Consider the following 27,500-nt stretch of genomic DNA (forward strand, 5'->3'; position numbering starts at 1 on the left):
CCGATGCGGGAAGCTGAGACCTAAGCGCTTGTTGTAGGCTACATGCTTTGCAGTATAGCATTTAGTTTTCCGTCCCGTTCAAAGACGCACGGGTATTTCACCTCGATGACAATTTCCTCGTTCTTTGTTTCTGTGCGGGGCTGCGAGCGGACGCGGATTAGATTATTTTGCGAAAAACTGTAATGGAAACGCAGCTACTACTGGCTCTCTGTTCAAGATGCAATCGCCTGTCGGGTTGTAAATATCTAACATGTTAGATATGCCCGATTCACAATCGGGAAGAGGCAGTCTTCCCGATTGTGAATCTTTGAACCCCACACACTACAGGATCATTTGGGAAGATTATCTGCCCGACGCGCTTCAAATCGGGAGCACCCCCGAGAAAATCGGGAGGGGGGAATCTTGGCCATAATCTTGCAAATTATCCTGTAGTGTGGGGTAGGCATTAATAAGCTGGACCCTGCAGACCTGAGAGGTCTAGGGGAGCGTGGGAGCAATTCAGCGATGTATTTTGGGCCTAGGCCATTAAGTGATTAGACTAATAACAGTATTTTAAAATCTATTCTATGACACACTGGCAACCAGTGTAAGGACTTAAGGACTGGAGTGATATGATCAGCTTTCTTAGTCTTCGTTAGAACTCTAGCAGCAGCATTCTGAATGAGCTGAAGTTGCCTAAGTTCTTTTTTGGAGAGACCAGAGAAAAGGCTATTGCAGTAGTCTAACCTACTATAGATGAAGGCGTGAATTAGTTTTTCTAGATCCTGTCTGGACATGTAGCCCCTAACTCTTGCTATATTTTTAAGATGATAAAAAGCTGATTTTCTGATTGACTTAATGTGGGAGTTAAAGTTGAGATCGGAATCAATAACGCCAAGATTTTTTACTTGATCTTTAGGCTTCAGGGATCGAGACTCAAGGCGTGCAGCGATTTTAAGCCTTTGTTCTTTGGGACCAAAGGCAATCACCTCTGTTTTGTCTTTGTTTAGCTGGAGGAAATTCTGGCGCATCCAGTTATTTATTTGGTCAATGCACTGGCACAATGATTCTATGGGAGCATAGTCAGCTGAGGAAAGAGTTATATACAACTGAGTGTCGTCTGCATAGTTATGATAGGCTACTTTTTTGTATAATTAGGCCTAGAGGGAGCATATAAAGGTTGAAGAGAACGGGCCCCATAATGGATCCTTGAGGCACCCCACAAGTCATCCTAGTTAGGTCAGATGTGTAATTGCCAATGGAGATGAAGTACTTCCTGTCTTGAAGATAGGACCTGAACCACTGGAGGACCATTCCCGAAAGCCCAACCCAGTTTATACATAAAGAGAGGGTGAGATAGTAGTCCTCACACCCTAACCCTGAGAGAGAGTGACATAGAGACAGAGTGAGATAGTAGTCCTCACACCCTAACCCTGTGAGAGAGAGAGACATAGAGACAGAGTGAGATAGTAGTCCTCACACCCTAACCCTGTGAGAGAGAGAGACATAGAGACAGAGTGAGATAGTAGTCCTCACACCCTAACCCTGAGAGAGAGAGACATAGAGACAGAGTGAGATAGTAGTCCTCACACCCTAACCCCGTGAGAGAGAGAGACATAGAGACAGAGTGAGATAGTAGTCCTCACACCCTAACCCCGTGAGAGAGAGAGACATAGAGACAGAGTGAGATAGTAGTCCTCACACCCTAACCCTGAGAGAGAGAGACATAGAGACAGAGTGAGATAGTAGTCCTCACACCCTAACCCTGAGAGAGAGAGACATAGAGACAGAGTGAGATAGTAGTCCTCACACCCTAACCCCGTGAGAGAGAGAGACATAGAGACAGAGTGAGATAGTAGTCCTCACACCCTAACCCTGTGAGAGAGACATAGAGACAGAGTGAGATAGTAGTCCTCACACCCTAACCCTGTGAGAGAGACACATAGAGACAGAGTGAGATAGTAGTCCTCACACCCTAACCCTGTGAGAGAGAGACAGAGTGAGATAGTAGTCCTCACACCCTAACCCTGCGAGGTGAAGCTGAGGGGCGCGGCTGCTCTTTGTCTCCTCTATAATAGGCCGCCTCCTCTTCATTCATACAGAGGAGAGTGAGGAGGGCGAGCGAGGAGAGCGAGCGGCTCCATTGTTAGCTCAGGGAGAATAGCATCTCTAATTTGCCATAAGCTGCACTATTAAGGAGCCGACTCTTTTCACACGGCAATAATTGGAAAAGTCATTCACTGCTTAACTTCCATGACTCCATGTTCTTTTCACTAATGTGGACTCAGGTCTTTTAATAGTCTCACCTGCCTCTCTGCCAGCCATCAGTCAAAATACACAAAGGCACACGTACGGTACGCTGTCACTGTCTCTCTCTCTCTCTCTCTCTCTCTCTCTCTCTCTCTCTCTCTCACACACACACACACACACACACACACTCTCTCACACACCCACACACACACACACTCATTCTGGAACACACAGCCACCGGTATGTGTGTGCACTCAGATGCATCCTCATCATCAGCTAATGAGTACAAGATGTTCTGCGGGTTGTGATGTTGAAGGTGAGATACAACACTCCACATCAAAGCTTCCGAAGAGATACAACACTCCACATCAAAGCTTCCGAAGAGATACAACACTCCACATCAAAGCTTCCGAAGAGATACAACACTCCACATCAAAGCTTCCGAAGAGATACAACACTCCACATCAAAGCTTCCGAAGAGATACAACACTCCACATCAAAGCTTCTGAAGAGATACAACACTCCACATCAAAGCTTCTGAAGAGATACAACACTCCACATCAAAGCTTCTGAAGAGATACAACACTCCACATCAAAGCTTCTGAAGAGATACAACACTCCACATCAAAGCTTCTGAAGAGATACAACACTCCACATCAAAGCTTCTGAAGAGATACAACACTCCACATCAAAGCTTCTGAAGAGATACAACACTCCACATCAAAGCTTCTGTAGAGATACAACACTCCACATCAAAGCTTCTGAGGAGATACAACAATCCACATCAAAGCTTCTGAAGAGATACAACACTCCACATCAAAGCTTCTGAGGAGATACAACACTCCACATCAAAGCTTCTGAAGAGATACAACACTCCACATCATAGCTTCTGTAGAGATACAACACTCCACATCAAAGCTTCTGAAGAGATACAACACTCCACATCAAAGCTTCTGAAGAGATACAACACTCCACATCAAAGCTTCTGAAGAGATACAACACTCCACATCAAAGCTTCTGAGGAGATACAACACTCCACATCAAAGCTTCTGAAGAGATACAACACTCCACATCATAGCTTCTGTAGAGATACAACACTCCACATCAAAGCTTCTGAAGAGATACAACACTCCACATCAAAGCTTCTGAAGAGATACAACACTCCACATCAAAGCTTCTGAAGAGATACAACACTCCACATCATAGCTTCTGTAGAGATACAACACTCCACATCAAAGCTTCTGAAGAGATACAACACTCCACATCAAAGCTTCTGAAGAGATACAACACTCCACATCAAAGCTTCTGAAGAGATACAACACTCCACATCAAAGCTTCTGAGGAGATACAACATTCCACATCAAAGCTTCTGAAGAGATACAACACTCCACATCAAAGCTTCTGAAGAGATACAACACTCCACATCAAAGCTTCTGAAGAGATACAACACTCCACATCAAAGCTTCTGTAGAGATACAACACTCCACATCAAAGCTTCTGAAGAGATACAACACTCCACATCAAAGCTTCTGTAGAGATACAACACTCCACATCAAAGTCCAACACAAGTCTGAGTTTCAGAAAGGCCACGGGGAACCTCTTAATGCACACGTTTTGCTGACTCGCAGCAAAACACACAGCGTGTTTGTTTTTGTATCTTTGTGTGTGCAGCAGTGTGTATTTGAGAGAGGATGGTGTGTGTGAGTGTGTGTGTGTGTGTGTGTGTGTGTGTGTGTGTGCGTGCGTGTGTGTGTGTGTGTGTGTGATGTATGCTCTGCCACCTCCACACCTTCCTCTCGTCGATGCTCCCTCTCTTCAGAGCTAAGCAGCTAGTCTGTGACCCTGGTGGCCGAGCCGCGTGTCTGTGTGTCTGCCTGTTAGCTTTAAGGAACACACTGTATCTCTCAGTCTTTGTGTTTGGAATAGCTCTGCCTGTTTGCCTGGCTTTGGCCTGTAGCTATCCGCCTGCCTCTCAGATCTGGAGGAGTTAGCTAGCGACTTTGCTGTCTGCTGCAAGTGGCAGCCTGTTAGCCTGTTAGCCTGCTGCTCACTGAACCAGTGTCATTCTCTGAAACGCCAGCGCACCACAGCACACCTAATTGGCACACTCATGACAGGCCTCGCTGTATGTTTGTGTGCACGCCTGTATGTATGTTTGTAACATGTGTGTGTCTGTGTGCGTGTGTGTGTGTGTGTGTGTGTGTGTGTGTGTGTGTGTGTGTGTGTGTGTGTGTGTGTGTGTGTGCGATATGCAGTATGCTTAAGGCAACTATACTTGCTTTGAAGATTTTCTGGAAGTATCAACTGAAAGCATAGCTTTTTCTCTGTAGCTCTGTCTACTCTACACTATGTATTTATATATTTTTAGTTTTTGAAACCAAAAAGTAGAAATAAGAAAGGTTTCAGTTATATATATACTTATTATATATCAAATATAATATATCTATATATTCTATATATAAAACTCTAGCTACTCTTTCCATTTTCAAAAGAGGTTTCACACAGATAGCCTTACAATAGTTGTTTGGGTTGGATTATAATGACAAAGCTGCATGACAGTCGAGTCAAAAGAAAGCCATTGCTTCTTTCAGTGGGTTTGAAATTGAATGTTTTGCTCAACTGAACGCAAAGTGAACGAGTTCAACATGAAGACACGTTCCACACGTGTGTGTTGTTGCAGAGCGTGTGTTAACGTGCTTTACGCTCGTACAACAATAACATGTGGCCAATTTGTTTCCATGCTGGGACCACTTGGCAGCCACATCTGATCCGTCTGCTCTCAGATCAGATCTGTCCTCTGCGCTTCACACTGTGACATCAAACACAGGAAGGAACCCAAATCTGGAAGCAGGCCTGAACATAAAGCCTGTTCTCCATTAACAAACCCAGGCGTTATTTGAAACTATATCCAATGCAGGATGACAGAATGTCTGATGGTAATCCACTCCATGGTTTTATACGTGCCTTTTGCTGTCGTGAGTACGAGTGTGATTGACTATGAGTTTGAATTGGGTTTGACAGACCAGGCTCAGTAACAGACGGCTTAGCTGGTGGTTCTGACCCAATCCCCACTCCGATCTTCAGACAGAGGGGAATGTACAAAGCTCTTAGGCTGAGCTAAAACTGAACATGTGTTATGGCTCTGCTGCTGTGAACATGCTGAACTCCTTCCTTCTTCCTGCATTGTGTGGAATAGAAAAAAGAAAGTCTGAATTGGTTCTCAAAGTAGGGTCCGGGGACCGCCAAAGGTCCTTGAAGGGGTTGGGTCCCCAGGACAAATGTGAATGTATTTTCACTATAATCCCATTGATAAGTATTATTTTATTTTTATTTATTTTTTTATCCCATTTTTATTCCCCATTAGTGCTCATTTTAATTTATTTATCCTGGTTTGCTGCTCCACCCTCTGACGATCTGGGGAGAGCCGAAACTGGCTCCATGCTTCCTCCGAGACATGGACAGTTAGCCAGCCGCTTCTTTTCACCTGACAGGGGAAGCTTCACCGGTAGGACATAGCACGTGGGAGGATCACGCTATTCCAACGAGTTCCCCTCCCTCCAAACAGGCGCCCCTAACGACCAGAGGAGGCACCACATCAGCAACCAGGATATTGCATGTTTTGGTGAAGGGGGTTCCTATATGAAGGAAACCCCCAGGGGGCACGGGGAGAACATGCAAACTCCACACAGAAAGGCCCTCTTGACGACCCCACGCGGGCAGTGGGCACTCGAGGACATGCGGACGGGCACGCACTCCTTCAGCGCTCACAGCGTCCCAGTTGGGAATCGAACCCAGGACCTTGCGCTTACCCCTGCACCACCATGCCCCCCCATGACAGACTATTTTTATCATGGGTTTCATACACTTTCAGTAATAAAACACCTAAAAGCGGGTGTCCAGGTAGTGCAGCGGTAGATTCCCTGCTTACCAACACAACGGTCGCAGGTTCGAACCCCCGTGTTACCTCAGGCTTGGTTGGGCATCCATACAGACACAATTGGCCGGATCTGTGGGTGGGAAGCCGGATTCGGGGTATGTGTCCTGGTCCCTGCACTAGTGCCTCCTCTGGTCAGGGTGCCTGTTCAGGGGGGGGAGGGGAACTGGGGGCAATAGCGTGATCCTCCCACCTGCTACACCCTGCCAGTGAAACCCCTCGCTGTCAGGTGAAAAGAAGCGGATGGCGACTGACTGCACGTGTATCGGAGGAGGCATGTGCTCGTCTACAACTCTCCCCAGATCGGCAGAGGGGGCGGAGCCACACCCGGGACAGCAGGGGGAACTGGCCCAGTACAATTGGGGGCGAAAACGGAAAATGATCAAACAAAAAAGAAGAGAAAAAAGATCAAATGGGTCCGTGGTCTAATTTGTGTCAGTTTAGGGGTCCTTAATGTGAAAAATGTGAGAAGCACTGGTTTAGACTTTAGACTGGTTTAGACTTTAGAGTACATCTAAACACACATTGTATGTTTTTGTAGCATTGTGCGCACGCACGCTCCTCATGTATACACAAAGCTTCTCCACGCTCCTTCCCTCCCTGTGTTTGTTGTGCCTGTTCTTCTAATCTGCCGTGGTGACGGGAGCGTGGGCTGAGCCAAAGCCTGAATACTGAAGTCAACAAATGCACTGGCTGTGGTATCACAGAAGGCAGAGAGAGAGGGCCCGGACCGCCTGAGTTCAAACTTCAAACACCAAACAAAACAACAGAAGCAGTCGAGGCTTTAGCCAAACTAACTCGCTCATGTAGAGCTGCCTGAGGGCACAATTGTGGAGCGAAAGCTAACTTTTTTGAAGCGCCGGCCAAGGCTAATGCATGTAGCGCTATATAGCCTGCGGCTATATTATGACACTTAGTGCATACTTTCATCCAAAGATGCTAATGCTAATGGTCTTGTCACATGGCGGTTGTCATCCCCGCGAGTATCGCATTGATCGCAACATGGATTTAATGGACTGGAAGACATCAAATATACAAAAAGAATCTTGAAATATTGACGACGTCCACACAACAGCAGTGCGATCGCATGACATATCGAGGCAGTAGTACGACCTTGCACATCTGGCACGTTGTTTAATGTTACTGTGCATGATTTCTTTTTTAAGAGGAGTGTTAATTCCTCGCTGCCCCCCGCTGGCAGCGGAGTGACACTCCTCTGTGTTACTGATCATCGCCTTCTCCTCATCTCCTCTCCTCCCGTTTCCCCCCAGGGTCCCGGCGGCTTGGCTAATTTCTCATTTGCCTCCGTTTTGCCCGACAGAAGGGAGTTAAGCTCACCGATAAGATCTCCTTAAGAGCCAGACGACTTGTCAGTTAATGAAGGGAATTGCTTTGATCCGTCGACAAATAGGTCATTTAGACAGTGTGTGGTTTCTGATGCGGGGATGATATACAGGCATGACTCTCTCTTCCCACTAACAATCTGTCTCCACTGGAGCTGAGCTCTTTCCATCTCCCCCACGTCTCATCCACACTATCCAGGGACCAGACGCAGTGTGTGTGTGTGTGTGTGTGTGTGTGTGTGTGTGTGTGTGTGTGTGTGTGTGTGTAAGACGGAGAGATAGCGAGAGAGAGCTTCCCTCTTTTCATTAAGAGAAATAAAAAGTACTATGCAATTATAAGGATCTCTCTGCGTTCCTCTCAAGCAGAGCTTTCCCTCCCTCTTCTGAAGCCAGCGTGGCAGAGTGACAGAGTGGCAGAGTGACAGTGTGGCAGAGTGACAGTGTGGCAGAGTGACAGTGTGGCAGAGTGACAGCGTGGCAGAGTGGCAGAGTGACAGCGTGGCAGAGTGACAGCGTGGCAGAGTGACAGCGTGGCAGAGTGACAGCGTGGCAGAGTGACTGTGGCAGAGTGACTGTGGCAGAGTGACAGTGTGGCAGAGTGACTGTGACAGAGTGACAGCGTGGCAGAGTGACAGAGTGACAGCGTGGCAGAGTGAGTGTGGCAGAGTGACAGCGTGGCAGAGTGACAGCGTGGCAGAGTGACTGTGGCAGAGTGACAGCGTGGCAGAGTGACTGTGGCAGAGTGACAGCGTGACAGAGTGACAGTGTGGCAGAATGACAGTGTGGCAGAGTGATAGTGTGGCAGAGTGACAGTGTGGCAGAGTGACAGCGTGGCAGAGTGACAGTGTGGCAGAATGACACTGTGGCAGAGTGACAGCGTGGCAGAGTGACAGTGTGGCAGAGTGACAGCGTGGCAGAGTGACTGTGGCAGAGTGACAGCGTGGCAGAGTGACAGTGTTTCAATGGCGTCCTGCTTGTCATAATGTTCCATGATAAAGGGAGGACACTGATAAAATGCTACGACAGTTAGCTGATTCATTTCTGTCACATCCTTTATTGGAATATTTAATACATAAATGTGTGATTGATTACACACATTATTAATCATTAGGGCCACATCATGGCAGCGGCAGTTTGTCATCAGTTGGCTTCACATGAACACTGAACTGCCCAAACGAGCCTATCCACCTTCTTTTTGAATGCCCCACTGTAAAAAAATAATTGTGGGTACAAGGTCCGGTTTAACGTGACTTATTGTTGCAGCTTGCCATTTACTTCGTTATACTCGGCTGCAGACCCGAATTATAAACCGGAAACTGGAGTACGTTATAAAAGTTATAAATATAGTCACGTTATAAACAACTAACCAACGCTGGGGGTCCGTATGGAAACAGTGTTACTCAAAATGGTTAAAGGTTAAATCAATTTGGTCATTCAGTGGCATTTTACTGCCATGTAAAGTAACTATTACGCTAGCCGCTAGCATTAGCCACAGTAGCCGACTACCCACAATGCATTACGTTATCCCAGCACCCGAACGACACGGCTGTAGAGCAGAATGGCTCTGCTGTAAAATCCTCATAGATGTTTTTTTTGTCAAGTTAAAACAGTGTAAAAAATTACACCAGAAGCGGAAGAAGCACCCATCAGGCATCATGGCAGCTAGAAATAAGGTGGATAGACGGGTTTAACTTGACAACAATAACACAACGGTCACAACCCACCTGAATATCCGGTTCACTAAACCCCAGAGAAGAAGAAGAAGAATATCCAGTTTACTTCCTGTATACATAGCTGGGCGTAGGCTGATATTCGACTCATATTAAATGTTAGCGCTAGGCCGTGTCTCCGACAGACACAGTAACAACGTAGCCTATTTCGGTCTTTATGTCTTGTAGTAGTTGTTGTTGTTGTTGTTGATAGTTGCCATAACAACCACCCCTGTTGGAAAAACGTGCACACGCTGGGTAGTAGGAAGCGTTGTCGTCTGGTCCGGAGCTAGCCTGAGAGGCTAATAAAAGCTACGTGTTACAGAGTAAGCTGACTATCGGTACGTTATTGCACGCATAGGCCTATCGTTACATTTAAACGTTTACATAGCAAAAAAAACAATAGAAGTATGTCAGTGTTCGCCCTGAACAGCTGAGAAAGTGGTGGACACTGTAAATAGTTAGCACTGTGAAGATGATACAATTCGGTAGGTGGCGGTAATGCAACATTTAAGGATGCCAACCGCCATAAAACACAGAAGAAGGACTGCCCAAACAACCTTATAGTGTGTGAGATTCGGAGATTCAAACAATGTTTTTTCGGCTTATCTCCCATTTCCCCCACAATTGTACTCGGCCAATTCCCCCTGCTCCCTCATTGCTCCACCCCCTCTGCTGATCTGGGGAGAGTTGTAGAGTAGCACCTGCTTCTCCCTCATTCATTCATTCATTCATTCCAATACATGTGCAGTCGCCAGGCACTTCTTTTCACCTGACAGCGAAGAATTTCACCGGCAGGATGTATAGCATCACGCTATTCCCCCCAGTTCCTCTCCCCCCGAACAGGCAGCCCAACCGACCAGAGGAGGCACTAGTGTAGCGACCAGGGCTGATACCCCACCGGCTTCCCATCCGCAGACACAGCCAATTGTGTCTGGAAGAACGTCCGACCTATAGCCAGACGTACCGCTGCCAGGAATTGAAGGGCGAGTGTTTTTAGATCTCTACACTTGCCGACGCCCCCGGAGAGTGAAACAACGTCTAAGTCTAAGTCCTCATTCAGAAGTGTTAGCTGGCATAAACAAAAACCTCCAAGCGTTGAAGAAAGCGCTGTCGTGCACGCTCGAACGCACCCACGTGTGTACTACGCACACACATGCGACCGCACACAAATGTTTGGTAGAATCACACTAAGTGAGTGAGTGTGTGCGACGTCTCTGGCGCTGTCCCTCAGCGGTGTGGGAGGGAGACTTAATTGGTTGGGATGACTGTGGAAACATGCAGCCCCCCCCGAGCAGGAGGACTTGGAAACGGGTGGGAAATCAGGGGGGCGGGGAAAACCCAAATGGAATTATGGAGAGCTATCACTTCCTAACTGGTGAGGATTTATACGCCACTGCCAAGGCCAACGGATTGAAGTAATTTCATTTTTCATGCATGGCTTCTGTCCCCACGGAAACCTGAAGCGAAGAAAGAGAGCGAGATGAGAGGAGAAGAGGGGGAGAGGAGAGAGGAGAGAGGGATGGAGTGGCAAAGAAGAACAGAGGAGAGAGAGGAGAAGAGAGATGGAGTGCGTAATCATTTCGTGTGTGTTCTTCTAATGCAGTGGGAGAGGTAGATGCAGCTAACGCGCTAGCTAGCTGCCATCCCTTTGCTTTGCCTATAGAGGAGGCTAATGCCGCTACATTCGAGAGTTCAACCGGGCTGCTAGCAGGATATTTGTTAGCTTGTTTGCCGTTTAGAGCCGCTTTGAAGTAATAGCAGCCGATGCCTGCAGCTCGTTAATTACCATAACTGTCAGCGGCCCTCTGACACTCCCCCCCCCCCCCCCTATTCCCCAAACAAAACACACACACACACACACACACACACACACACACACACACACACACAGGCTCTCTCTCTCACACACACATACACACACACACACACACACACACACACACATACACACACACACACACACACACACACACACACACACACACTCACACTCACTCTCTCTCTCTCTCTCTCACACACACACACACACACACACACACACACACACACACACACACACACAGACTCTCTCTCTCTCTCTCTCTCTCACACACACACACACACACACACACACACACACACAGCATTAGTAGGATGTTATGACAGCCCCCTCCTGCATCGCTACAGGGAAGGTGTCTGTATGGGATCACATGTGTCTGACTCCCCTCAGATAGAGCCAGCCTGACTGAATGACTCCCCTCAGATAGAGCCAGCCTGACTGAATGACTCCCCTCAGATAGAGCCAGCCTGACTGAATGACTCCCCTCAGATAGAGCCAGCCTGACTGAGTGACTCCCCTCAGATAGAGCCAGCCTGACTGAATGACTCCCCTCAGATAGAGCCAGCCTGACTGAGTGACTCCCCTTAGATAGAGCCAGCCTGACTGAGTGACTCCCCTCAGATAGAGCCAGCCTGACTGAGTGACTCCCCTCAGATAGAGCCAGCCTGACTGAGTGACTCCCCTCAGATAGAGCCAGCCTGACTGAGTGACTCCCCTCAGATAGAGCCAGCCTGACTGAGTGACTCCCCTCAGATAGAGCCAGCCTGACTGAATGACTCCACTCAGATAGAGCCAGCCTGACTGAATGACTCCCCTCAGATAGAGCCAGCCTGACTGAATGACTCCCCTCAGATAGAGCCAGCCTGACTGAATGACTCCCCTCAGATAGAGCCAGCCTGACTGAATGACTCCCCTCAGATAGAGCCAGCCTGACTGAATGACTCTCCTCAGATAGAGCCAGCCTGCCTGAGTGACTCCCCTCAGATAGAGCCAGCCTGACTGAGTGACTCCCCTCAGATAGAGCCAGCCTGACTGAGGGAGCGACAATGAGGATGATGATGATGATGATGGTGGTGGTGGTGGTGGTGACGATGACGAGCAGGAGGAAGATGATGATAATGGCAGTGTTGGTGAGGGGTGACAGGTTGTTATTCCAGGTGAGATGACACCTGTCTAATACAGCTTGTCCTTCTCTTGTCCTTGTTAGTTGCTGCAGCTCTTTTCCTCTGCATGGCAGGAGAGCTGCTGTGTCAAAAGCAAGGCTCAATTGGTTGGCTGAGCGGTGAGAGATGCTGAGCGCTGAGAGATGGAGACAACTGTGGACAGAGTCTTCCTCTGAAGGTGCACTCATGGCTCTCTGCTGGAATAGGCATTGATTAGAAGAAGTGTGTGTGTGTGTGTGTGTGTGTGTGTGTGTGTGTGTGTGTGTGTGTGTGTGTGTGTGTGTGTGTGTGTGTGTTTCCATGCACCTGAGTGATGGAGAAGTGTGTGTGTGTGTGTGTGTGTGTGTGTGTGTGTGTGTGTGTGTTTCCATGCACCTGAGCGATGCGTGTGTGTGTGTGTGTGTGTGTGTGTGTGTGTGTGTGTGTGTGTGTGTGTGTGTGTGTCCATGCACCTGAGTGATGGCGTAAACGTATGCTTGAGTCATTTTGACATAGTGGCTGATCTTCACGGGTTGTCATGTAGTTAATGGACAGAGATGGTGGAGCTCGGAGGTTTTACAGCCTGTTTGGGAGCTAAATTGAAAAACTCCCCCAATTACACTGCACTTCAGTCCACATCACAGGCCTCACAGTGCACTTAATGCACCTATTAGCTCGCTATCTGGAGAGGACGACTGAACCAAGATACAGTACGTCCTAAAGCACATTCTACTTCCTATATCTCACACTGTTATTAAATAATGCCCCTTGTGTGTGTGTGTGTGTGCGTGCGTGCGTGTGCGTGCACCGCATCGTATCCCAGTATTTTGAGGTAACTGTCTCAGACCATTATTTCCTCAGGCTTTATCTTTGCTTCGTCAGAAATTGTTTATTTCTCTGCTGCCCCCATGCTGTCACTTCCCTAATTACAACCGCAATTACAACTTTGCCTTCTCATTCCCCCCTCGTTTAACTGTCATTTTTGTTCACAACATGTCAGTTTATCCTCGGCAGCGCGGCCGCAGCAAAATCTTTTATAAAACACTACCTGACTGTCAACGCAACGCCGGCTATATGTTGATTTCATTCCTCCTCCTCCTGAAATGTTGAATTGAATTTCTCCTTTTTTGAAGCAGTCCAATTCTACCAAACAGAATGCACGCAGCACGCCGCGCGGCAGCACACAGCGCGCCGCGCACTAATGAAATCCTCCAGCCTGCGGTAGCGAGGAATGCCAAACTGTGATTAATGTGTGTGTGTATTAGTGTGCGTGTGCACGCGCGCGCGTGTGTGTGTGTCTCTCCCTGTGTATTCCGATGAATAATATACAATATCATATTGCAGAGATGATATCGTGAGTATAGAATCATTGAACTCCCGGGTTGTATATCATGAACTGGTCCTAGAATAATAAACAGCGGTAGATAGATTGCAGTACATATATTAATGCAGCAGCAGATACACAGTTAGCCGTGGTAACTGTGCGTTTGTGTCTGTTGTTTAATAGATTGCAGTACATACAGTATTGCAGCAGTTGGCCGTGCTAACACAGTTAGCCGTGCTAACACAGTTAGCCGTGGTAACTGTGTGTTTGTGTCTGTGTTTATTTTTCCTGGGCACAAAAGAGAAACAGAGAGATCCACAGAGAGACGAGAGAGAGCAAGTCTTTTATCATCCATTGAAAACCAGTAAGAGAGAGTGGTAACACTCAAACACACAAAGTGTTGAGTTAAGTGTTAGTGCATTAACTAAACGTTGTTAATGTACTTTAATTAACGTTTGGTTAATGTTGAATAATGCGTAATAAGCATTAACTACCCCTTAGTTAATATATATTACCCTAACCATTAACTAATCATAATCATAACCCCTAACCATTATCTAACCCTAAACTTGTAAATAATGTATAAATTAATACTTTAGTTAACGTGAACACCATTAGAGAACGATTACTAGACACATTATTTAGCTGTTAATTAATGGCTAGTTAATGGCTCGTTAGTTAACCCTTATTGTAAATAAGTTAACAAAAAATTGTTAACGAGAGAGTATAGCAGGGCTCTACAGGATGGGACATGGCAAAGTTCAAAATGTCCAGATGCAGCTAGCAGTGTGATGAAAACCTTCACCAGGTGTTCCTCTGTCTGTTGTGCTGCAGATCCGTTCAGACCAGGACCGGGCCATCTCCATTCGCTACAGTATCACCGGCGTGGGAGCCGACCAGCCGCCCAACGAAGTGTTCAGCATCGACCCGGTGGCCGGGAAGATGTTCGTCACCAAACCTCTGGATCGAGAGATGCGCTCTTTTTACCATGTGAGTCTCTGTCACACACACTCTCTATCGCTCTCAATTTCTCACACATGCACACGCACGCGCACACACACACACACACACACTACACACACATACACACACACACCTGCACAGTGCATATACACACAACCGGTATGACCTTTGAGTTGGAGCCCACTAGCGCTATTCTAATTAAACTACTAATCTAATATATGAACCCAATGCTTTGATGGAGTGCAGAAGCGCACTGGGTTTATGTGTCTAGGTTCCTTTCTCTCCCTCTCTTTCTCTCTTTCTTTCTTTCTGTCTGTCTCTGTGCACCTGCCTGCATCCCTCTATTTATACGTGAGGCCAGTTGAAGTTACAGGCCCATCGGGCTGGCAGGCCCGTCCTCTTAGGGGGAGCTGAGCAGATTTATACCCCAGAGAAGGGCCAATCAATGGGGTGATTTGTTAAGAGAGGCCCAGGCTGCGTGAGGGCTGCTTAAATTAAACTCAATGTTGGCTGGAGAAGAAGGATAGTGTCCTTTGGTGTGGAATACAAGGAGCAGGCAGCTACTGTACGAGACGGGCCAAGGCAGAGTTTGTTGTTTGTCGTGAGCAGAGAAAGTCTCGCATTAGAGTCTAGTGTGCTCAAATTTTTATTTATTTTTTATTTATTTAAAGACCCTGGAAACCCAACATAAATATGCATTTTGAGTGCATCACACCACAGGAACCTATGTTAATCAGCCACCAGCCAAATTCGAATGATGATGAACGTTGCAAAGTATATAAATTTAGGTTTGAAAGTCATGGAGAAATAAGCTAAATTCTCCCCTCTCGCTCCCTCTGAGATTGTGTGGGCGTGTCCACATTGAACCTGTGTGTGTGCGTCCGTGTGTGTTTGGCTCGCTGGCCCGACTGCTTCCTCAAATTCTGGACGAATCGTGAGCGAGGCAGACCTCCACACTCTGCCATGGCCGGCCACATTCGGATAGAGTCCGCAAAGACACAGCGCCACACACACACACACACACACACACACACACCCCACGCTCCATTCGATAAAGAGAGACTGAGCAGGCTGCCTGCGGGTTCACGAAGGTTTTGTAGAACGGACCGAGCTTATGACGTGGTAATATTTTTAATTTGAGCACGTCGGCCACTGCTCTCTTCAATGCGGAAGTGGAAATCCAGCCCTTTATTATTTAAAGCGATTTTGGGGGTTTGGGTTGAAACTAATGTCTCCTACTTTCTGAGGCACCCGATTACTCACATAAGACCCTAAATTACATAGTTAGAAGGTTTTTGTGGATTTTGGTTTCCAGGGACTTTAACATTTATTTATACAGGGGGAGTCTCACTGAGATCAGTGCTCTCTTTGTCAGGAGCGCCCTTTTCACATTCACACACACACACATTCACACCTGGAAGCTGACCAGTACAACCATAATCTGATCTGCTGTCCACTGAGCACCTCCACCGGAGCAGTTCGGGTGAAGGGCCTTGCTCAAGGGCACCTCAGTGGTGATAATGAGGGAGGGGCAAGCACATTTTTTTCACTCTCCCCACCCAGATTGATCCTGCCAGTCCTGGGGGATTGAACCGACGACCTTTCCGGTCACACACCACCACTGCCCTAGTCTAGTGGATAGACAGTATGAGCACCACATCAATGGAAAATGTTGAAGGTTGTCTCAGTGAGGATCCAAGCAGTTAAAACTGCATTGCACAAAAACTTGGCTGAACAACTCCAAAGACCGTGATGACCTGTGTAGATTTGAATCATCGCAACGCGCTCAAAGTTAGATTATGATGACTTTCCTTTTTGTTTACTTCATATTTCTTGCAAGGACAGAAGAACAAAGAAGTTACGGTCCAATCCTCCCTTATATCAAAAGAACGAGCTCTCTGAAATACAAAAGCAGCCATGCAACAAGATGCATTCGTATGAGAGGAAACCTTGGAGCTTCAGTGTTCTGGCTCTGCTGCTGTTATCTCTATGAGGATGTACGCTGAGGCCTGCCTGGTGCGCTCTGTTCTCTCCCCCCCTGCCTTTCAAGATAATAACTTTAATGTGGACCCAGAATTACATTTTGCCTTCTTTAAACACAGCGCTAATCTCTGACTCCCACTGTTATTGAATTAGGGTTGTGTGGGTGCATTTGGGGTGGGGGTGGGTGGGCGGGAGGGAGGGGGAGGGTGCGGGTGGGGTAGAGATAAGGGTCCTGGCTCCCAGCCTGCTACGGGCCGCGCGGCGCGATGCGATGGCGGTGCGCGGATATTGGGTGCAGGACAGATCAGACAATGGCGGTGGAGAGAAGTAAAGTCAAATTAACCTTCGGGAGACCCGGAGATGCAATTTTGGCGGAGGTGCCGAGGGGAGCGAGGGGGGGGGGGGGGGGGGGGGGAGAGGAGAAGACGGGACGGGGAGGCAGGAGCAGTGAAGAGGGGTTCTTCTTCACCTGTCTGAGGAGAAGAAGTCGCTCCTTATTCTATTTCCTGCGCGCGAGGAGACAGCGCGGCTGGCTGGAGGCTATTTCAGTTATCTGACTGTCATGGCCGCGCCGCGCCCAGCGAGCACTCCTCTCATCAGACACTCTTAGAGGGAAAGAGTACCTTTATCCTTTTCTCCATTAAAAAAAAATCTAAAAAATCTGTGCGTGTTACAACCTTTCGGCCTCCTCCTCCTCCTCTGCCTCCCTCCCTTTTTCCAACATTTCCCTCCTATCCGGTTTCCTCTCTCGAGCCCATCACATTTTCTCACCTTCCCTGTCTGCTTTTGACGGATACCCCTAGAATCAAACAGGGCAGAGGGTCTGTAGTCTGTTTGTCCGATACCGATCGCTGACATTTTAACAGGATAAATATTCACCAGCCTATGTTGTTAGCAGCGGGATGTAGATAGTATCTGAATTCCTGGGGTTCTTCCTTCACGCAATATAAACTAAACGGCCTTGGTGCTTTTGCATCTGACAGGAATATCACTGAATAAGTCATGTCCAGGGATACGGATATTCCCTGGTAAGGTGAAACAAATCAAATCAGCTCTTGTTATGCTACCCCGGTCTGTTAGTTTGACCTTCGCCTGTGGTCTGAAAAAAACCAAACCGCAAACGTTTATTTTAATTCCACATTTTTCCTGATAATTCAGTTATAGTATCTGATTTCTTCCCCCGTCTCGTTTCTATTCATTTGATTCATTTTTTTTCTGCTTGCAGACTTCATTAGAGGGAAAGCACACTGGACATGTTGTACAGCCTGTATTGATTTCGGTATTAATTCCGTGTCCAAAGTTTGTGTGAAGCCCTGGTTTGGCGATGCCATTGATCTGGGCACCGCTGAGCTGAATTTCAGATTGACTGGCTGTGTTTGTGGAGTCAGATGGAGGTTAAAAGTTTTTCAGGGCTCCCTTTCAAACCGACCAACCGAGTGCTGGCCTGGGATCCAAGACGGTGAACCTGGAGCTCCACTAACGCCTTGCCTTTAAAGAAGAGCCAGCTTGCTCTAAAATAAGAGGTTTCTTGTTTTGGTTTCTGGCTGCCCAGATCAACAGTACTGGCTTCCCAGATCAACAGTACTGGCTACAGATCAACAGTACTGGCTACAGATCAACAGTACTGGCTACAGATCAACAGTACTGGCGATGTGTAAAAGAGATAAGAATTTGTGGGGCAACTGCATGGTTGTCAAAGCAATTTCTGCGAAAAACCAATATCTTGAATTTCACTTTTGACTCAACTTTGTTGTTTTTGGAATCTTTATTTCTTAGGAAACCTTTTTGAAACCTTTATATTGTATAAGTATGCAATATATAGCTGATCGTATCAATCTCTGTCCTGAAGCCAATGCCAGTACACGGAATAGTAGGTCTCTGGTGTGGCTGACTCACTTGGGGCATTGAGTGTGGCCTGCTGGTGGATGTTCACTGTGGAGGTACTTGTATAGGTGTTGTGTGAATGGGCGAAATTGCTTCAAAACCGTAAATGTTGTTTATTCGTTCTTTGTGGGGTTTTTAATGGCAGAGAATCAGGCTTGCAGCAACTGTTTGCTTTAGTGCATCATAGTGTGACTGGGCCTTAAGTGGAGTCACCTTGGTGGATAAATAGAAGAGCTCTTTTTTTATGGACTGGATTTTCATCATGTTGATTTCTCCTCTTTGACTGTGAGTGAAGACAGTTGGAGACCAACTGAGAGGTATCAAGATTGAAAGCAGAGCTTCTCAAAGTGGTCCTTGAGGGGGGTTCCAAGGGGTCCCCATGCAAAAAGGATATTTATTTTCACTATACAGTGATTCCATCCATACGTAACACAATGACAGAATGAGTGTTTTGGTCCGAAGTTTCATACGCTTTATGTAATAAAACATCTAAAAGGAGGTACTCAATAATAAAACAGTGTTAGAACAAATAAAAACTGAAATAAAGTCTTACATCGAACTAAATGATAATGGGGAGGTGAGTCCAGTCATGCTCTGGGATGCACTGAAGGCTGTTCTTAGAGGGAAAATAATTGCAATCAGTACCGCTAGGAAGAAGTTAAAGGAGCATAGACTTAAAACACTGGAGGAGGAACTTAAAAATTTAGAAACAATACATAAAGAAAGCAAAGCACGCCAGTTGCTGGATCAGATTAAAACTGTGAAGAAAGAAATAGATGAAATATATACAGAAGAGATAGAGAAAAAACACAAATTTTTGAGACAATCATATTATGAAGTAGGCCCAAAGGCAACACGTCTATTAGCAAGGCGTTTACGAAAAAAACAAATACTGAATACGATAAACAAAATTAAGGACATAGAAACAGGAAAGACATCCAGCAACCTTGAAGAAATAGAGAAGGCAGTTGAATCATACTATAAAAAACTATACACACAGCCACATCAAGAGAGCAGCCAGACGGTGGGTGCGTTCCTGGACTCACTGGACTTGCCCTCCATAGGAACAGAACAAAACGAACAGCTGACAAAGTCAATCACAGATGAAGAACTAGATGCAGCAATAAGTAGACTTAAAAATAACAAGTCGCCGGGTGGAGATGGTCTGCCAGCAGAGTGGTACAAAGCATTCAAACAGGAAATAAAGCCTCTTCTCCTGTCCTGCTTTAATTGGGTACTTAAAGAAGCAACTATACCACCATCTTGGAGACAAGCTCTGATTTCGGTTATCCCGAAAGAGGGTAAGGATAGAGAATTATGTAGCTCTTATAGACCAATATCAGTCCTGAATCAGGACTACAAACTTTACGCTTCCATCATATCTAGAAGGCTTGACTCTTTCGCCCCAGAACTGATCGAGGAGGATCAGACAGGTTTTGTTCGGGGACGAACGACCCAGGACAATATAAGGAGGTCGCTTCATGTTCTTCACCATGTTGGGCGGACTCAGGGCAGTGTGCTGCTGGCAAGTATGGATGCGGAGAAGGCTTTCGACTGTGCAAACTGGCAGTTTTTGTTCCAAGTATTAGGGAAATTTGGATTCTCAGAAGAATCAATAAATTGTATAAAGGCACTATACCATAAACCTATAGCTAGAATAAGAGTGAATGGCGGTCTCTCAGATAACATCGACCTAGAGCGTGGGGTGAGGCAGGGGTGCCCATTGTCTCCCAGCCTATTCACCTTCTATATTGAACCACTGGCACAGGCAATTAGACAAAATCAAAAAATAGAAGGAGTGGTCGTGAAGGACGTGGAACATAAAATTGCACTGTATGCAGACGACATATTATTGTACATGAGTAACCCTCAAGTCTGCCTGCCCACTCTATTTGATCTCCTTGAGGAATATGGCAGGTATTCTGGTTATAAGCTAAATATCCAGAAAACGCAGGTTTTATCCCTTAACTTCACCCCACCAAATAGTATTAGACAGAATTTCCCACTTAATTGGAACCTTAAAGCTATAAAATACCTGGGGGTCTGGATAACACAAGATTTGGATGACTTATATGAAAAGAATTATGTCCCTATTAACACCAAAATAAAAGACGATTTAAGTCGATGGTCTCTGCTCCCATTAAACTTCAATAACAGAATTGAGACCATTAAAATGAATATCCTATCAAGATTACTGTACCTCTTTATGTCCCTGCCAGTTAAAATCCCCCCTAAGCAATTCAATGAATGGGACAAACAAATATCGAGGTTCATTTGGAATGGTAAAAAACCAAGAATTAGATATACTACGCTCACACTGAGCAAAGACAGAGGAGGGATGTCTCTACCGAGTCTCAGAGACTACTACTTTGCTGCACAACTCAAACCACTTGTGTCTTGGTGTGACGGAGAAGTAGTGGCTAAATGGAAGGTTATGGAAACAAGTACCGTAGGTTGGAAATACCTATACAAGCTCTACTGGGAGATAAAAAGCTAGCCAAGTCCAAATTCGATAAACTAGACCCAATCACAACCTTTACCCTTCAGAATTGGTTTACCATTGTCAAGCAACTAAAGATAGAAAAACAATCAAAGAAACTAAGATGGATAGCACACGATACAGCGTTTGTCCCAGGGAAGATGGATCAAAGATTCCAATCATGGTGTAACAGGGGGATTACAGCTTTTTGTAAAATAATGGAAGGAGATAAACTGAAGAACTTTCAAGCTCTGAAAGACGAGTATAACTTAGAGAAATTGGACTTCCACAGATATTTACAGTTACGAAATTACTTTATTCACGAAATCCAGGAACAAGGTCTTCAAGTACAACCAAGTCCACTGATAGAATTACTAGTACAGACATATACAAAGGGGACAAGGGGAATAGTGTCGAGGTTGTACCAAAGCATTAATGGTTCTAGAAAACATACAACAGACTATATTAGGGAACGATGGGAAAAGGAACTGAGTACTGAAATTACTGCTGAACAATGGTCAAATATTTGTAATACCCAATTCACAACTACAAGCTCGAATACCTGGCGAGAATTCTGCTGGAAAACTATGACACGTTTTTTCATTACTCCCAAAGTTAAATCAAGGCAGCTAGGAATTCCACAAACATGCTGGAGGAATTGTGTTGGGGGGGAGGCTAACCATTTCCATGTTTTTTGGGGGTGTCCAAGAGTGGTGCCTTTCTGGAGTGGTCTCTGTGACAAAATACGAGAGATCTTGAAATTACAAATACCAAATACTTGCCTTACCCTGTGCCTAGGGGACATTCCGGATGACATCCCGAGGAGTGATGCTTATTTACTGAAAGTCTTTATAGTGGCAGGGAAAAAGGCCATCACACGTAAATGGCTGCAAATGGAGCCTCCAAGCTTGGAAAATTGGTTTCAAATAGTCACTGACATTTATCAAATGGAAAAGCTCACTTTCATCTTAAGACTAAATGCAGCGGGATTTGAGAAGAAATGGGGAAAATGGATCGACTATGTAGAAGAAACGACTAAGGGCACTTAAAAAATGGGGGCCTCTCCCTCCTCTTCCCCTTCCCCCTTTTTTCTATAAATCTTATTGTCTTAAAGCCTCTACCACCTTTAACTGAAGAAAGCTAATTTAACCATTATTTGTAACTCATGTATAAAACTGGAACTGTATATGTGAATGAATGCTGATATGTTTGTACAAAAAATACCATCTGTTTTTATGTTATCTATGTTTTTTGTTTGCTTTATATGTTTATTGAAAAATCAATAAAATCATAAGTAAAAAAAAAAAAAAACATCTAAAAGGAAAAAATCGTATCTGATGGGGACCCCGGGTCTAATATTAGTCAGTTTAGAGGTCCTTGATGTGAAAAAGTTTGAGAACCACTGAAATAAAGAAGTAATATTCAAATTCAATGTAAGCCTGCAATCAAGGTATGTTTTCATGATGATCATTAAAAATAGCATTAATCATTCCATTGAAAACTTTTCAAAGTTGACATAAAAAACCACAACTAAGTATCTTCTTACAAAAAACCAGACTCACCATGAAATAATTACCATTACTTTCTGCTCCCATGATCATAATTCTAATCTAAGTAAAAACTCTGTCTCTGTGTCTCCCAGCTACGAGCCCACGCTGTGGACATGAATGGGAACCAGGTGGAGAACCCCATAGACCTGTACATCTACGTCATCGACATGAACGACAACCGGCCCGAGTTCAAAAACCAGGTCTACAACGGCTCTGTGGACGAAGGCTCCAAACCAGGTACTGACACCTGGACGGACGTACGGACGGGTGGACAGAAACCCCCGGACGTATGCATCAACAGAACATCATCAGAACATCATCAAATAGATCATGAGTGAAGAGGTTTAGGTACGGATGTACCAGAGTAGAACTGATAGAGAGGGACCGGTAGATGGAATGAGAGTGGTGTTGTTACAAGTGTGACCACACCAGCAAATCTCCGATGCCACGCAAAATCTCCCCTTCCCCTTGATTTAGTGTGGCGGACAGACGGAGGATCTATCTCCAGCGCTGGCTTTTCATCTGGCTCGCTGTGGTGTCAGCCGTAAAGCAAAGAGGGTCCTCAGGAGTGCTGTACTGTCAGCCGTAAAGCAAAGAGGGTCCTCAGGAGTGCTGTACTGTCAGCCGTAAAGCAAAGAGGGTCCTCAGGAGTGCTGCAGGACGAGATTCAATGTACCACGCTGTAGCACCGCCGGGTCATTTTATGTCTATCCCAGAGTGCAAGAATTGGAGAGATGAGCTGTGTGTGTGTGTGTGTGTGTGTGTGTGTGTGTGTGTGTGTGTGTGTGTGTGTGTGTGAGAGAGAGAGAGCTGATGAGCCAGAGTTTATTGCATCTGAGGTGGTGATCCAAAGAGGTGTCCAGGTACCCATTTTATTTTTATTTTTTTCTTTCTTTCTTTCTTTCTTTCTTTCTTTCTTTCTTTCTTTCTTTCTTTCTTTCTTTCTTTCTTTCTTTCTTTCTGTCCTTCCTTCCTTCCTCCCTCCTTTTTAAACTTGAAGTCATTCTGCCTCTCACGCTGCTCTACCCCGGCCCCCTCAGCCTTCCCCTCACTCACACAGCAGCACATCTCTGTGGCACGCGTGACATTCAGCTAAACAATAATCATAAAAAAAAAAGTAATCTTAGAATTTAGAGCTCCAGCGGTTTCAATGGAAGGCCCAATTACAGACTTGAATTAGTTTGCAAATTAAAGAGTCATTACGGAGGACCTAATCCTGTCAGGCGCAGCTTAGGACGCCCGTACAAAGGGTCCATATTAAACCCCCCTAAGAGTGCAGCTTAATGAAATTACCCGGGCGATGTGTGACACGTTGTGATTCTTCATCTCCGTCTCTGCTGCTATCCCTCCATCTGGAGGAACAGGATTGATAGTCACTCCACTTGGCGTCACGCCAGTCTTTTCTCTCCCTCCCTCTGTTCCCGCTGTCTCCCCCCCCCTCCCCCCGCTCCCCGCTGAGAGGCCTTGAGACTACTCCCTCTGGCCGAGTCATTGACAAATGTTGCTTTGAAATGTAATGAAGTTTGAAATGGGAGCTGCGGTTACAATTATCCTCGGACAGAGGCTGTCACTGGCATGATATCACTATCTCCGGCAATTAGAATGGGCTACAAGCATCGGGGGGAGAGAGAGAGGGAGAGATGGGGGAGAGAGACAGAGAGAGAGAGAGATGGGGGAGAGAGACAGAGAGAAGGAGAGATGGGGGAGAGAGACAGAGAGAGAGAGAGAGATGGGGGAGAGAGACAGAGAGAGAGGGAGATGGGGGAGATTGGGTGACAGCAAAGTGATCCCGCAGAGAGTTGGATGCGGGCGTGTAGGAAGAGAGGGAAGCGAGCGGTGCATTCAGAGGACCTACAGGACATGTGTGTCTTTATTATCTGTACTTGTATTATACATGTCAAGGGTAAACTCAGTCACTCAAACAGTTATAAGCGGTTAGTAGGGGTGTTGAACAGTTTGGTTCGATACGACACACTGGTGTCACGGTTCGGTATGTTTTCTTCGATACAGCAAAAAAGTAGAAATGCCAGAGAAATGTCCTTGAGTTTATTTTATTTTTTATCTTATTTTTATTCCACTTATTTATTTTATTTCCAATTTTATTTCAATTTACGACATTGTTTTTTAACACCTTTTCTTCATCTTTTTCGTCTTGGTTTTAGTTTACCATGATATCTTGTAAGACGTGCATTGTGCAGCATTCGTTCGGTTTGCAATGTGTATTTATTGAACCTAAAGCCTCATCTCTAAACAGTTCAATATGTGTGCTGTTGCACCACCTAGTGGTTGTTTGAATTATGGTAACGCAAAACAGAGCACGCTAGCCTACCGTGCCTCGTAGTTGTGCTGCTGCGTAGCCTCGCCCGCTTCTCGAGGGCGCAGTTGAGCAGTTGTGTGCCACGCTACCCCGCCACACGAGCCACTCTCCAATGATAGTGTGGTGAGACCATTGTATTTACCAGTGCATCCCTCTGCATGTCTGTCTGTAGACATGTTGACTGGTTTGCTCCTCTCTCCTCTGCAGGAACATATGTGATGCACGTGTCGGCGTTCGATGCCGATGACAACACCACGGCCAACGGCATGGTGCGCTACCGGATCCTGTCCCAGACGCCGCACAGCCCCATCCCCAACATGTTCACCATCAACAGTGAGACCGGAGACATCGTGACTGTGGCAGCCGGCCTCGACCGCGAGGTTCGTTTTTTTTACAATTCCAATACGCTCCCATAAACATGAAAGCTTTTATATTGTACTAGCAATGTACCCAGTGTTGCCCCGGGTTAAATAGGCACAAAGCATTGGCCGGGAATGATGGTGGTTTCCAGGACTTTCCAGGCGGTTTCAGGACTTGATGACCTGCCCATAACCTTCCCCGGATCATAACCCACCGCGGTGCAAATGTTCAGCCCGATCCACTCCGGGTTGTGGGCGTGAGGGGGTTTCAGGTTGTGGGCCTGAGGGGGTTTCCAGGTGGTTTCCAGGACTTTCCAGGTGGTTCCTTCCAGGACTTGATGACCTGTGCATAACCTTCCCCGGATCATAACCCACCGCCATGCAACATTCTGGGGTGTGGACAGCCTTAAAGATACACACACACAGACACACACACACACACACACACAACTTTAACTTTATTATAGAGAAGATAAGGCTGCCTCTGACCAAATATTAATTTACTGTGAACGCTTGAATGCTATATGCACACACTGAATGAATTCCCAGAAAATAAACTTTTGATATTTGCTCATTTTGACAGCATTGTTTACCCCGTAGAGATGTGACTTATAAATGTTTTGTGGCCATTTTGTCCCCCCCCCCCCACACACACACACACACACAACTCATCTCTTTTAAAATTGGCTTGCCTTTGCGGTCACCTTGTTTATGTTGCTGTAAAAACTTGTGACAAGATCCAAATGTGTTTATTGTCACATGACGGCACGGATGATGTGCCCGGTGACACAACGACTCTGCAAAGAAATCTGCGAGACGGATCGTCCTCCTCCCCCACCGTCGCCGCTGACAGACCTATTAACAACACGTCACGTCACGTCGCCGCGCGCCTGATGCTGTTCGCTGGGCGTGCGCGGGGAAGATAGAGAGGCAATGTGCGAGATAGGATGCCCTTGACACCTGCCAGACAAATACAAAAGCCCCCTGTAATCACATCTACTCGCCGATAAAACACAAGCAACGCAGAGGAGAAAAGGGAAACCGATTGTGATCATGGTCAAAGGACAGGAAGTGTGAGAGTTCTGGGTGGAGGGGGGGGGGGGGTTCAGTGAACATTTGCTGCGGAGAAGAAGAGCAGAGAAAATAGGGTAGTCTGTAAGAGACATGGAGGCAAGATGAGAAATGAAGATACCAGAGGGAGAGAGAGAGAGACAGATAGAGAGACAGAGAGAGAGAGAGAGAGAGAGAAAGACAGAGAGAGAGAGAGAGAGACAGAGAGACAGAGAGAGAGAGAGAGAGAGAGCATACCTGCCACCACTCCTGATTTTCACGGGAGTCTCCCTATTTTTAACCCTTTCCCCCATTAATGTCCCGATCTCATAGTGATCCAAATCAAATGGCTGGAGCAGGCTAAGTCTCTGCTAGAACATGAAACTAGATGGCCTCAGGCAGCCATTGGTACCCATGGCATGCTAGCTTGTTGGGAAGAGGGCTACATAACTCAAGATTCAAGAACTTTATTTCTCCCCAATGGGGCAATTGGTTGTGCGTTCTGCTTGGTTTTCTTACTCTTACTTTTATGTTTTTCTACTGCTGCCAGTCACCCCTAACGTGGGATTCAACTCCTACCCCCATCGCACGCACACACACATACACACACACTTCTGCATATATGTCTACACACACAGCTTACGAATACACCCCTGAATGGTTTCCCCTGCAGTTTTGTTCTTCTTCCTAGAGAGCAGATAAGAACGCCCCTGCTCTTGCAGAGAAAAACATAAACATAAATACTTAACAGGAGGATGAGTGCTGCTACAGAGCAGGTGCTGCTGCTGCCCTGGTCCACTTTGAGTTAGCAAACGTCCTCTGAAGCGTTCTGTGTTAAACTGAGCCTCCTCTGAAGCGTTCTGTGTTAAACTGAGCCTCCCATCATCGATGGAGAAAGGTGGTGAAAACACGTCAGGCCTCCTCCCTCGCTCCTCGGCGCCCCCTTGCTGTCTCTTCTTCTCCTCGCTGGTCCTTGACTTTTGAAATCCCCCGTTCCTCTCTGCTCACGAGCGCCTCTGGAGGTCTCTGACTTGTCTGTGGTGGACTTTAAGAGTTGAGCTTGTTGACAACGTAGCAGACCTCAGTCCTCCAGAGAGGAGCCTGTGGTGATGTCACAGTGCTGAGAGGTTCACAGGAGCTCCACTTAATGACTCTCCTGTCTAATTAGCCAGAGCGATGCGTGCACTCTCTCACTGACGGGACAGCCGGGCGAACGCAACGGCTTCTAAACAACACGTGGAGAAGCGGAGGTGTCACGTGTGCGAGCGCACGCCGGCGTTTGAGTCCCGTACCTGTGAGTGTTAACGAGGGCGTGCGTTACGAGGTTGCAGTTCGGCGTCTTGTCTCGCGGGGAGATCAGTGGCGCTGAGAGAGCTGAGCTGTCTCCTCCTCCTGATGTGGCGTCCACAGGC

The 27,500-nt window shown here is 46.4% G+C and overlaps 1 protein-coding gene across 1 annotated transcript in view; it reads left to right on the forward strand.

The window, feature by feature from the left end:
* The window catches only part of LOC310781349 (cadherin-4-like), a gene marked incomplete at both ends in the record, with an annotated part of 346,500 nt that overhangs the window by 275,445 nt on the left and 43,555 nt on the right, over positions 1 to 27,500 (forward strand). Inside the window, 3 exons of the mRNA XM_083641961.1 lie at positions 14,338 to 14,493; positions 22,455 to 22,599; positions 24,887 to 25,059. Of these exons, the coding sequence (XP_083498087.1) occupies positions 14,338 to 14,493; positions 22,455 to 22,599; positions 24,887 to 25,059 (474 nt within the window). The remainder of the gene's footprint in view (positions 1 to 14,337; positions 14,494 to 22,454; positions 22,600 to 24,886; positions 25,060 to 27,500) is intronic.

The sequence above is a fragment of the Poromitra crassiceps genome (assembly GCF_964638095.1).
Source record: "Poromitra crassiceps genome assembly, chromosome: 8".
NCBI lineage: Eukaryota > Metazoa > Chordata > Actinopteri > Beryciformes > Melamphaidae > Poromitra > Poromitra crassiceps.